This window comes from Dryobates pubescens, chromosome 8, assembly GCF_014839835.1.
Source record: "Dryobates pubescens isolate bDryPub1 chromosome 8, bDryPub1.pri, whole genome shotgun sequence".
NCBI lineage: Eukaryota > Metazoa > Chordata > Aves > Piciformes > Picidae > Dryobates > Dryobates pubescens.
Window position 1 is genome coordinate 22026825 of NC_071619.1, and position 13632 is coordinate 22040456.

At 35.8% G+C, this 13632-nt stretch overlaps 1 protein-coding gene across 36 annotated transcripts in view; it reads right to left on the minus strand.

Annotated features, from left to right (window-relative positions):
* Positions 1–13632, minus strand: part of KCNMA1 (potassium calcium-activated channel subfamily M alpha 1) — a 417239-nt gene that overhangs the window by 86058 nt on the left and 317549 nt on the right. For 21 of the 36 annotated variants that reach the window (XM_009897628.2, XM_054163264.1, XM_009897623.2 and 18 more), the window contains one exon: positions 12831–12907. In XM_009897628.2, the coding sequence (XP_009895930.2) occupies positions 12831–12907 (77 nt within the window). Of the gene's footprint in view, positions 1–4655; positions 4830–10490; positions 10500–12830; positions 12908–13632 lie in introns of all 36 variants that reach the window. The other 15 variants (XM_009897615.2, XM_054163285.1, XM_054163284.1 and 12 more) reach the window with 2 other exon arrangements.

Sequence of the window (13632 nt, forward strand, 5' to 3'; positions counted from 1 at the left end):
AACTTATGATGTCATGCCTGAGAGGCAACATCTGGTTTTGCCTTCCAAGCAGACCCCATTGCTTATTTACTTCTTTAATGTCTTTTTCCTCAAAACATTAAAGGTGTGCAATTGGCTTTTTGTGCAGGACAGAGATGAGACAGTATGACCGCAGGGGGATAGATGGGTTATATTAAAGAGAAAAGTTTTTATGCAGCATATACAAAAGTAAGAATCACAAAGCAAATGTTCTCCAACCCTCCTGTGGCCAGAGCAGAATTCTCACAGATCAGAAAAGGTGTGCAGTAGGAGAAAGCAACAGTAGTACCCCAACACTTCATATTCAGAGTATTACATATAAAAAGTAAATGGGATCACATTTATAGCTGGTTTAAGAATCTCAAAGTCTCTAATCATCACAAGGTGGTATACATATCCTGTAAAAGGGAAACCATTGTTGCTAAAGAGTGAACAGAAAATTCTAGCACTGAAACTTATCCTTTGACAGGGCATATAAAGGCCCTCCTGCATCTTAGCTCATCCATAAAAGAAAGTATTACTGTCCTGGCTACTACAGCAGGTCTAGGGAAGTCATAGGTTAGTTTTATTCCATAGAAAGGCTCTTGCATTCTAGGAAGAAATAAAGGCTATCTTTTTAGCCAGTAGTTTAGGAATCAAGGACTTAATAGTCAATTCATTTAGAAAACCCCAAGCATAATTACACCACTGATGAGTGTAAAATACACTGACCAATGTGCATGCTATGTGTTCTCCCTATCTAAACCAGTATGTGACATGTCATTTCAACTTGCATTATAGAATTCAGGTTTTTAAGTTGTAAAGACAGTTCACATTGCCCTAAATAGCACAGGCTGAAACACATTGAAAGAAACTAGTTTTTCTTGACCTAACTTGTTAAACCACATTGCCAGACGTAAATTCAGCACAGTGTACCAACCTTGGCTCAACTGCTGTCCTTATTCGAGCTACTCAAAATGTTCATCTGATCTTGCAGAATGTGATTTTTCAGTCCTTTCAGAAAGACTCAGCAGCTAACTAGTCTGTTCAGCACAAACCAAATGATAGCACTAGAAGGCCACATGGGATATATGTTTCTAATCTGGGCTTGGCACATAGTACATGTGCTATTTTCACAAGTTCAGCTTGTCTTAGCATTGTGTTTCTTTCCACATAAGATGGGTAGGAGTTTAGGCTGAACCCTGCATTCAAAATAGAGTGACAACTAGTCTTTTTTTGTCTCTGGAGATTCCTTACACTCACTAATGTCAGTCTTCACACAGACTACCAGAACATGCCAAAACATGTTTTCTCACTGGCTGAATTAGAAATGCCTGGGCCTAGTTTCAAGAATGTCCTGGAAAATGCAGATTCCCATGGCAATGGGCACAGCAACAAGTTTAGAAAAGGGTTTTCTTTTGGAACGTGACCTTTGATGTTCCTGAGAAGCACAGGCATATGGTGATACAAAACCGAAGAAATTAAATGGTTCAGGTTAAGATTCTGTCTGTATCAATTAATCATTTGCATAGCAATCCCCAAGATTTGGAACAGACCTAAGCAGAAACATCACACTTATTAGTAATATAATTTCACTGAATAAACCACCCCAGGTTTTTCAACAGCTAAGTGCCTCTCTTCATTCTAATTTGCTAGAGTCTCCAGTGCAAAAAATGCTTGGACCATTTGTCTACTGTTTTGTAGCAATCTAAACCTAAAAAAAAATTTAGACCCACAAAAAAATTTAAATTCTATCTCCTTACTTTTTTTTCCCCTCAGACAACAGCCTATAAACTTGAAAGCTATTTTAATATGATTGTATTAAATCAAAATATGATTTTCATTTGCTGGAAGTACAGGCAACAATGTAGCAGAGGAACTCATTCACAGTGAAAAATACACTCCACTGTTACTTTCTCTACAGACTACACAATTAGTACACTAAATCATGTGTACACCATTAAGCACGTAAATTTGTATAACCTACTTGACATCAGATTCATATAAACAGCATTCATTTTTACAAAAGCTACTGATTGTTTCAAGTTTCATACAAAGGTTTGTGATTTTATTTACCTTGGGGGAAAAAAAAAAAGCCTAATTTTATATACCAAGAGGGGGAAAAAAAAGAAAAAAAAAGAAAGGAAAGAAAGAAAGAAATGCATTAAGCAATTGTAGAAGGAAACCAACCCAACTGGGGCACCACGACCAAAGCAAGCTCTGTAATAGTATAATGACCTTTAATGAGTGTCTGGGGAAACAATACAGTCCTAGCATAAAAGACAAAGGGCAAAACCCATCATGGCTCCACTGACACTAATTCAAAATGATTCTCAGAACAACTGAAGAATGTAAGAGAGGTAATCTGATCCACCAATCTGACCTCACTTTGATTCTGGGGCCCTGCTGCTGCCATTTCTAATTGTCAAACACTCTACATTTCACATCTGCCCATATTTAATGAAAAGCTGACTCTCACCACCATTCTTTGAGTTAACTAGCTCTGTCAAGATGGGCATCATACGACCCCTGTGAGCTGCAAAGAAAACACACTGATTTCTATTGAAGCCCTGCCAGTGAAATGTTGCATGTGTGTATATATATATTAATTGGAAAAGAAAGGCTTATGCTGCTTTGCAAAGAGTGTGAATTGGTATTGATTTTTGTACTTATTATTAACAAAGGTGACTACTCTCACAAGGGGAAGAGTGAGATCCCTTTTGATTTGATAGAGTGATGAAAGGGGGAAAAGGCCTTTGAAAGACAGGATACTAACATTACGCAAAGCTGTCAATATCACTTATATTTCAAAATATAACATGGATCTAATGTGTTTCCCAAAAGTATTGTTTTTGGTGGAAATAATACAATTATTGCTGGAGGTTTTTGGCTCACAAGACAACACAATCACGAATGTTTACTTTATATGCCTCTATAGTCTTAAGTGAACTTGAAAGTCACGGTAAACCTACAAATTATGGCTTTGCTTTCCTCACCAAACAGTGCTAACAGCAGAAATTTTACCCATTTTAAGGGACATATTCATTTAGCCTGGTCTGGTTGCTGTTAACACCAGTGCCAGGATCTGAAGACATACTCTGTGCAATAGCCACTAGATGCAAACTATACCAGGCACTGTGTACAGAGGCTGTTATTGTAAGTAACACTGTCTGCTGTAATTCTCAATCCAGGAAGGTTTCTTTTTCACTTTTCTTAACAAAATAAGTTTTGCTATGTTTTACTTTGACAAAGGATACACTTTATTATTTAATCTTTAAAGCATAAAAACTCCTTGAACTAAGAGTAGGACTTAAAACTGAGAGCTATCTTCCCTGAGGTGATGTGTGATTTGCAATCAAGTAGATAAAAATCAAGGACAATCAGAGTGCTCATACACATATATTGAAAGAAGATTTCTAGTAAAATCTCTAAGAAATTATATTTTTAATGACATTTTATTGACAGCCTTCAGACAAAAAAAAGGCTAACAAAAATCATCATATTAAATGCTCCACATATGTGTCTGGAAAAATAGTTCAAATGTCAAAAGTCATTCACCGTTTGGACAATACACCGCAATACACATACGGTATCAAAAGATAACCAGATGCATCATCTACTAACTATATTATACTCCTAGCAGCAAAAGGCATTTTTATCTGTGATAACTTGTAATGTGGACACACTTCCTGATCAAAACTTATAGATGAATCTGAACAATTTTAGAGTTTTTCTGTACCATTTCATTAGGTAAAGGAATATAGCTCTTCTGCCAAGTCATAGTTTTGCCTACTGTGAACGTCCAAAGAGGATCAGAAAGTGGGAAAAAAGAAATTAAAAATCACCATTTATTTTTTTAACAATCTTCTTCAGTTGTCATCACACTGACAACACAAGCTTTGTAAACCCCACCATTTGCCCAATAAATTAATGGCTACACAGATTGTTTTAAGTTCTCTGTCTCCTCCCTCTCAACTCTGATCTTTCAAAAGAGGTTCTGCAACACATTCCAGAATGGTACTGTCCTATGGAACAGATTCTACAGTTAATTTCAAAAAGTTTGCATCAGGAAGTTTGCATGAGGCTAGTCCTTCTAAAATGGCACAAGTATGACCATTTTTATGAAGGTATTTGTGGTTTCAGTATTAGATGGAAGGTTCTGCTTTATAGAGAACATTGCAAACAAAAATAAAGATCATGTAGAACAGAATTCCAGCTGCTACAGTTCAGTTACTGACTTGTATCCTGCATATTTATTCACTCTCTAATGCATGCTGCTCTAGTGCCAGAACTATTAAAGCTGTCTGCTTAGCACCAGTCTTAGCTTTAGACATAGGCCTGTCCCTCCACTGAAGCACTTATTGTTTAATTAATGACAATTTATATTTTATGCTGCACTACTAAAAGTTCTTGCATGCTATTGCAAGAGTATGCCCCATAAAGAGCATACTAAGCAAAATTGTGAATTACATTTTTTTGTATTAAAAAATAAATGAAAACAGAAATATAAAAACAGAGCTGGATTCAAATTTGGGTTTGACTTATTAAAAAAGCATCAGCCCAGTAAAACTCACAGAATTACAATGTACGACACAAGACGGGGATGATATCACAGACATCACAGACATGGAACAGCATGTGTTGGTGTTAAAACTTACAGGCACGTAAACTGGTGGAGCAATCATTAACAGAGACAGAAGAAAGTGGGAAGGCTCTCTCAAGGGTGTCCATGTTACTATGTACACTGCCTGACATGCAAGAGCAGTCACGCTCACAGCGTCCGCAATCAAAACAACATGCCAGTTTCATTCTCTTGTAGATGGACATCTTGGCTATAACCATGTGTTGGATGGGAGGAGAGGAAGAGCAGCAGGTTAATGGCAAGGTTATATACATAACAAGGCAGCTGGAAGGTAATTTAAGGGATTTAATACAGGCCTTAGTTTATGTTAACAGTCTTGACCCAGGAAAAAAAATGCAATTAAATTATTGATACCACTTTGGCTGTACATTAAAAGTAGGGCAAAAGATAAATTGCTCTTTATTTCTGTTCAGTCTTACAGGGTGACCGCAGACATGGGCAAGAATTACTGTTTATAGTCAAGTATTTGGATCAAAAAAGAACACGATAAAAGTCGAAAATCCTCAGAATATATTTTTTCCCTTGGCACAATTAATACTACCAGGCTAAAATGAAAAGAAAAATCTGAAGTTGCTAATTTGTTAAGGTATTTTTGGTCTATCCTGCTTCCTGTGAAAAATAATAACTTTAATGTGTGTGTGTATATATATATATATATACATGTATGTATGCATGTATGCACACACAAAAACACACATACACATGTATTCTGATATACACACTCACACACATATATACATTATACACATACATATGTATATATACATATATAAAAATATGTATTTCTCTGTATTAAACTGTGCCAGGGAATATTTTATTGCAACAAATTACACATTACTAATGAGTTACAAGATGCTAGTAAAATTTTCTGAAAGATTTACTTTCTTTATATTATATCTTCAGGAATTCAAATTGAGTCTTGACAGAGTACCAAAATTTGTCCATATAAGAGACACACCAGTATGGTAAATATGCTTGACATTAAAATCAGTTCACAAATAAGGCATCACCAAAAGCACATACAGCATTGGTCCACTGAAACATGCTGAACCAATCACTGGCATGTTTTCTGCTCTGCATTGAAAGGTAGATCAAGAACCAAATAGCTGAATATAGAATTAGGGGCTAATCCCCAAAGAAATCACAGGCTAAGCTAGAACATTTATACCAATCAGTCAACCAAATGCCCTTGCCATGTATTCTAGAAATATACATCATCCTATTTTATGAATGTCTGTGCAATTACTATTGTACAATTTTGTATGCTACCCAAATCACGGGTATGCTTCAGCCTGAGGAAATGCAAAGGCCATTTAGATCGTTTCACATGTGGCACTGAACCAACACTTTTGGTAATGGTTTAGATTGAACTGACTCAATTATACTAAAAACAAAACAGAACACGGACAGGCAAAAACAAAACCTTAAAAGCAAATGCAGAAAAAAGGTAATGTTTCTCTGGCCTGTACCTTCCATTTAGGATGGCATTTTTGCATTATAGCAATAGCATTAAATTCAGAATAATTTATCTTATTTTTTTCCAGTTTCTTAATGCCACAGTCACCTGTGAAGAAGGATTGAAATCACTCAAATGGGTCAAGTCCTGTTCTAAGGCCTTGATGACTTGCCATACAGTATACTTGTCAAGCAAGGGTAACATTATGATTGTGGAAAACAGGCATTGAGGGAGATGAATGAGTGATCTCTTCAGCAGCGACTCCATTCCTCTAAAACTTTGCCCACATGACTAATGTCATGTTCCTTTAGCATCCTAGAAGAGTTATCTTACAGCTGTTCAGAAAGTCATCATGCAGCATCAGGCTTGTTCATTGCATTGTACATCATTCCTCAGAGCTTGGCTTTTAGTAAGAAGGTTTCCACTGCAGCTTTTGATGCATAAACATTCAAAGTACATAAAAAATTCAAAACAGCATTTGTTTTCCCATGGTTTCCCTCTGTCTAACTCTTCCCAACACATTCTTTAAAATTGAAAAGTTGGGCAGGAAAAGGAAAATGAAGTATGTTACTAAAAATATGGAAGTCTTTCCATTATGCCTATTATATTATTTTCACTTTAATGAAATGAAAAGGGGAAAAAAAAAAAAAAAAAGGCATCTTTGAGACATACTAACAATAGATGAGGTAAAAGGCAGGCCCATTTTCTTACAATTATAGCTGTTTTGAAGGACTTTGTATAACCATATGCTGTAGCAAAACACACTGCTCAGAACTTCTCAACTGCTATGTCACTGGTTAGTAACAGTCCCTGGCTTTCATTTACTTGCAGCCATATCTTGTAAACAGTCAATAACAGGATAGGACATATTTACGAAAATTAAAAGAAATCATCCTTAAGGACAAAGACAGTTGGGAAAGAAAACTTTTTGTACCATTTTCATGAGATTTTAACCAATGAAGTGGGAAATTTAAGCCCTTCTGTTCAACAGGGAAAGGACTCCGTGGTGCCTCTCAAAAGCAATGCCCTTTCAGGGACTGTTTTTAACTATTATTATCAGTAGTTCTGGAGATCATGCATCACATATTGTATTTCACATAATTAACATGCAGGAAACAGGCTTGGACCTGGAAATATAAGTAGCAGAAAGGACTTGCAATAAGGTTTTCAACCAGTATATAAGCAACTGCATATCAGAGCAATACATTTGAGAAAGAAAACATGCTTTGACTATTCATTCCTTTTGTACAGTCATTGTTACATTCATACCAAAATACAATACTTATTTTCTTTCAAATAAAACAAAAAATGGATTATTAGTAGGGATGACTAGTGACAAGATCAGACAGACAGTAATGGTTTTAAATGGTACAGCCACACATACACCATTTCCTATAAAACTTCAAAAAACATTGACAAAAAATGGAAATCAGCAGAAAGACAAGGGGACCTTAAGAACAGCCTCTGGGTGGGTGTTAAATTCTTTTGACACCTGTAGCACCTAAGAATCAACTACTTTCTATTCATAGAAATGTTATGGATTTTGAATAGAACTGTTATTTGCAACTAGTGAAAATGCCAGTTGGGACATAAAGGAAATTACTTCCCTATTTTCAACTGAATAATGAATGGACATGAATAACACATCCTTCTATTTGGCATGATTACAATCCCAAAGCATTTATAATATGAATTAGTAAAAATATAATGGGAAATTATCATGGACAAGGAAATCAGACTACTTAATTTACCGACAAAACAAGGTATTTTTTGCTGAAAGTTTTCTTAGGCCCTCCGTTATTCTAATAAGGAAGGAATGTGCTTTAGATGTCTAAGCTAGGAAAAAACTTTGCTTTCTGATATCAAAACCTCAAAAAGTTCAGTAGAAATTTCTAGATTGTCTGCATCTGAGGTGTTACTTAGAGTCCACAAACAGTAATGGGAAATATTTCCAGCTGCAAAAATAAGCAAAGGAAACTGTAGATTATTCTCTACCTAAGATGTCAAGGAATAGCTCCCTTTTTTCTTTTGTTTTTAAAGCAAGCAGAACAAAGTATCCGTTCAACTTTGCTGGGCTTTTATTTTGTTGTTGCTGTTTTGCTGTTGTTATGTGTGGGCTTTAAAAAATTTTTAGACCAATCCTCTTACTCCACTCAGCTCCATAGCATTTCTTGTGACCCTCAACAGTAACAAAAAGTAGATCTACGAGGACATCTAGTGGGTCTCTATGAGATAACAGCTGGCGAAGAAACTCATGTTTCTAAACCGGCATAAGGCAGAAAAAGGTCCCACCTCACTTAAGAATTGAAATGCCTACAGTGTCATTTCAATTCATCAGGTTCTCATGATTCACGCTGTAAGTAAAACAGCAGCATTAAAGGACGACTAGACTGATCTGATCGCCTTGTAGCAATGCTGGTTTGCATCATGAGACTGAAATATTGAAAGGACTTTCCGCAGCACAGTCTCAGTTTCCTGAAAAATACAGCAGCATATCTTAAACCATTTGTGAGAATTTATTTTCTCTTAACACAACTGGTAAAGCTATCTCACCATTATTTAGTTTTCACAGAATGACTTCAAGACCATAAGGACAGTTTGTTCACCACCTTGCAATTTTTGCAATCAAAGGCAACTCATGACTATTTTGCTGGAATTCATACAGTTCTTTGTCAAAACTGTAGAAACAGCAGATGAACTGAGTGGACATTTTGCCCTATTTTAGTAGCTGTAAGATTTACTCGCAAGTTTTGAAGCAATGGCAAATTTATAGACCAATTCATTTTAAATTTCAAATCTGATTATGCCCTTAAAGAAGACTCTCAGCCAGTGTACTATCAAAGCTAACTGTACTCCTAAACAAATTGAAGCTATTGGGGAAATGGAAAAAAAAACAACGAAACACCTAAGGCAAACCATATGGCCTTTTGTTTTCTAATACTCTCTCAGAATGAAGAGCTCTTATTTGTTGATGTATTATTGTTTAATTTCTCTGGACCAGAAAAACCTCAGCATAGAAACATGTTTTTAAGAAAAACATTGCTTCAAATAAATCCACATTACTTCTAGTATTTTGTCTCAAAGTCAATGGAATTCCTCATTTTATCTATAGAAATTAATTCCTTTCTGGTGTATTACTTGGTACTGATTCTTATCATCTTGACCTGTTTCACAATCTTCTGTGCTGCCCTGTGTTTCTGCCGTGTCATTCTATTGTCTGAAAATAGATCTTTGGACACATTCCTCTTCACTCTTTGTATCCTTTCTACCAGAAGAGCATCTCACTCTTTCAGGGTAGTTTGCCAACACCACAATAAGTTAAATAGTAAATAATGACAACGAATCATAAACTGAGAGTATCTGGTGTAATAGTGAAAAAGTCTCATCACTTATTTAGAACAGCTGCAGATGTATGGTATGGTTAGTAGCCTCAGTCTGGTACAGTAATGCCTCACTGTGGCTATGAAATATTTGACCCCTCGTGCTGTTTGAAAGAACAAACCCCTGTAATACCAACACTGCCTTATAACCAGCAGATTTCTTTGCAGTGCTTGTGTTTCTAAGCAGAAAATTCTTTCCATATCCCAAAAGCTGTTTTAATTTAAATTAACAGGACTGTACACACTAACTGTCTGACAAGAGCCTTCATAGATTCTGCACATTTAAAAGTTGTATGACTCAGATTGATATGAAGTGGTCTATAAAGTTCATATTCTATATATAATAATAATAATGTAAAATGTTACAGTTTAGGTGCTGAAAAGTCAGTGTGGCTCTACTCATCTAACAAATTTCAAAGAAAGCAAGCTGAGGAAAACAATCATTGCGGCTTATTTCATGTTGAAAATATCTGCAGGTTTATACATTAAAAGTTAGCCACAAATCTAATTCTGGCTTTCCCCTAATCTCCTTTTTTGCCAATGAGGAGAAAGGAGTTAGAGAAGGACAGCAGAAGACTGTTGTGCTGTGCTTTTTGTGTCAGCTATGCAATGGAGCAGACAAGCTACAAAAAAAACCTGAACACGGATCTCACAATGAATTGCACCTAACCCAGTAATGGTGCCAGCTTAACTGATACTCCTAAAAATTCTTGAGATATCTCTGGAATAATTTAAAGGAAATACTATTGCCGAGATATAACTTTGAAATAGGGATTAAAAAATATGGTTGTGGAAAAAAGGGGTCAAAAAGGCATAAGAGGGGAAAACTGCTGTATTTTCTTCAACGTCACCCTAATGTCCATGGGTGTAAACGATGAGAAACTTGTGGGTATGACGTCACTGCTACATGCAACATAAATAAAGAAAAGAACCAAAAACTGAACAAAAATACTCTCTGCTAGAGAAAGACAGGTTGGACCGCACTCTGGGCTACAGGGAACCCATTTTTACTCACAATAGATCACTATCAGTGTGCAGTTAAAATATAGTAGGGGCCGTGTTCCAAGGCAGCAAGAGGAAAAATAAATCAAAAGTTTGTCAATTGTCATAGATTTCAAGAAATTCCTTCAAACAAATCAATGTACATATGATATGTCCCCTCTGGGGTTCAACCCCCACCGCTCACAGCAAGCAGTCACTGGAAAAAATATAGAGAGAATTAGACCATAGCTGTTGCACAAAGTGAAAGAAACAGTAGGAGGAGATCATCCAGTTTAGAGATTTTATCACAACATGGTTGCATTTTATATAAATATATACATGTATTTGGCCCCTTGTTGCAAAAACTGTAGTTAAATGGAATAAGAAAGAGACTGGAAACATTTAAAAAAATATTAACAATCTGTGAATAAAATTTCCACATAAGCATTTCCCCAGACAATGTGACATCAGCATTCATAGGTTATTCAGGGAGTATGATGGGTAAGGAGAAAGAGATGGCAAAGAAACTGCAAAAGGAAACCAAGGTTACAATTATCACTAGCCTCATGGAAAAGTACTGATCTGCCCTGAATTATTAATATTAGGCCTAACAGGTTTGAACAAATGGCTATGTTTAGACTCCAACATAACCACAAGCTAATCTTCAGACACTCTCTAAATTGATGTGCAACCTCAGATGCATTATTAAAGAATGCAGTTTTCAAGTGTCACAGGAAGATGCATTAATTAATGCCACCATAATTAAGTTTTCCATGTAAAGATGTTCTTTCACATTTAATTCACCTGAATGTGTCAATATGTTTACATACCAACCTTTCAGTTCATCTTACACATTTTCCACATTCAGCTGCTTCTAATTACTATGCTACTTGGTAATTAAAAGGTATCTATCATATAGGACTACATATATGCATGTGTAACTATTTGCAGTGTCTTTGAAAATCAAATTGAAATACTATCTGTTGACAGATCAGTTGACAGTTTCCTAATTCAGCAGGGAAGGAGTTTTCTTAATTTATGCTTTGTTTTGGTTAACTGCATTTTTAAGCCCCATGATTTGCGTAGCTTACAGATGGATAACACAGTAAAGATTTTCCAAAAGTGATTAGTGATTGGAAAGCTAAAACTAAGACATTTTATGTGAATAGCAGACTGCAGCAAAATCAGGTCCATAAAAAAGATCTCAAGGCTGGCACCAAAATTTGAGAGACAAAAATGAACTAACTACTGTTGAAATTTTTCATTTACATTTTTTGCCCACTGACAGAACTGTAAAAGCAAAGCGATTGTATTATTCCTAACAATTGTGAGCACGTTCCTCAATGAAAGATGTTCTCAGTGGTACTGAGAGTTGCCAGCTATGATGGTACCTGTGACCATGCATGTGTGTGTTTGTGTGTGTGTGTGTGTGTAGGAAAGTAGACGGGAGTGGGCAGATGAGGGAAGAGGGAAGAGGGCAGATGAAGGGAGAGGGAAGACAATAAGGGGAAATTTAAGATTTTATTCTCACTGACCAGTTTTTTCTTTTTCAACTTACTCAGAGGATTCTCTCCTTAATGAGAAGTGCCCTCCTTCAGTGCTCACTGCAGCAGCTCTAAGAGCTTTCTTCTGCTGCCTCACTAACTCCATCAGTCTTCCTTTTTCCAACACTCTAATTTACTGGACTGATACATGTGACCATGCCATTTGGGACATTTCCTTGTGCTACACGTAGAAGCTGTCTCTCTCACCTCTCCATGGCCCTACTGCTGATATCCATTGTCTTCACTGTCCCAAAGGATAGTATTTTCTCCCTGGTTTTCTAGTACTGAGGAAGTAACATTGATTCTCACTGATGTATAATAAAAGTTTCTTGCCTTTTATACTGTGAATTCCTGATTCTTATCTGCTAAGAGGTTTCATTGAAAAATGTAGGTCTCATACTAAAATTAGAAATCTTTGAGAACTGTTTTCATACAGCATGTGTAAAAAGCATGCACTACATGAAGGAGGCATAGAGAAGACAATACAAATAAAATATGTCTTAAAAAAAACCCAAAAAATTTAACAGATAACTTATTTAACCATTGAGCAAAGATTTGGGTGTGTAGGTTACTTTTAACTAAGAAACCTCCACAATTAGATATAACTAGCATTAATTCTTCAGATTTTGGTAGCTTTGGATCATAATGAAGGTTTTAATGAAGAGTGGTGTGAAATGTAGTGTAAGGACTTCAGAAATGCAAATGGTACTTACTATGCTACTGTGTATTTATTTCTTAGTTTTTCTTACCACCATGTAAACATATGTACAGATACACTTTAAAATGAACACTACATGAAGAGCAGAGGGAGTGATAGAAATATTACTTACGCCGTTTGCAGCCACATTTTTTTATCCTTTTGGGATCAGTGATGTCATCATGACAGGCCTTGCAGTAAAAAAATGCCCTAGAGAGACAGAATGGAAAAACTGACACATTTCTTAATACATATAAATGAAATTAGTCCCACATTTCCTCTTGTTGCAGTGCCAAATTAATGAAACATGCCAGCATTAATTTCCTTTAATCTCTGAAAACACTTAAAGATTGAAAGTACAAAATATTTGCTGCAAGAACATTAATTTCAAATGTAAGACTCCAAATTAGTGTTTCTTTTAATATACTTCTATTTAAAATGTAATTGGGAGAAGGGATGATAATTATGACACAGTGTATCAGTTAATTTGTCTTTTATCTTAGAAAAAAGAGCATCCAATGAATATTGTTGCCAATATATATTTGTTCTTATCAGACATATCAGATTTTATTTTATTTTTTTAAAGACTGTCTAGCAGCCTGGGCCAATTTTTCATCGTGGTCACAAGCAGGACTTCATTATGAATAAAATGAGAGACTGCAATGTGACAGTAACATTAGATATGCTATCTACATAAACCCAAACCAAAGCAGAAAGGGAAAATCTACTCAAAATACATTCCTAAAGGAATAAATAAATGAAAGAACTGAAATAATCTTGATTCAAACTAGGGGTTTTTTGTCCTTGGTATCTAAATAAAGAAGAATCCTCTTGGTTTTGGAGTGACAGCCAAGATTTCAAACAAAATCACACAATTAGCAAGGTGAACCATTTAGAGCTCTACTCCTGCTATCAAATGGCTTGCCACTAGGTGA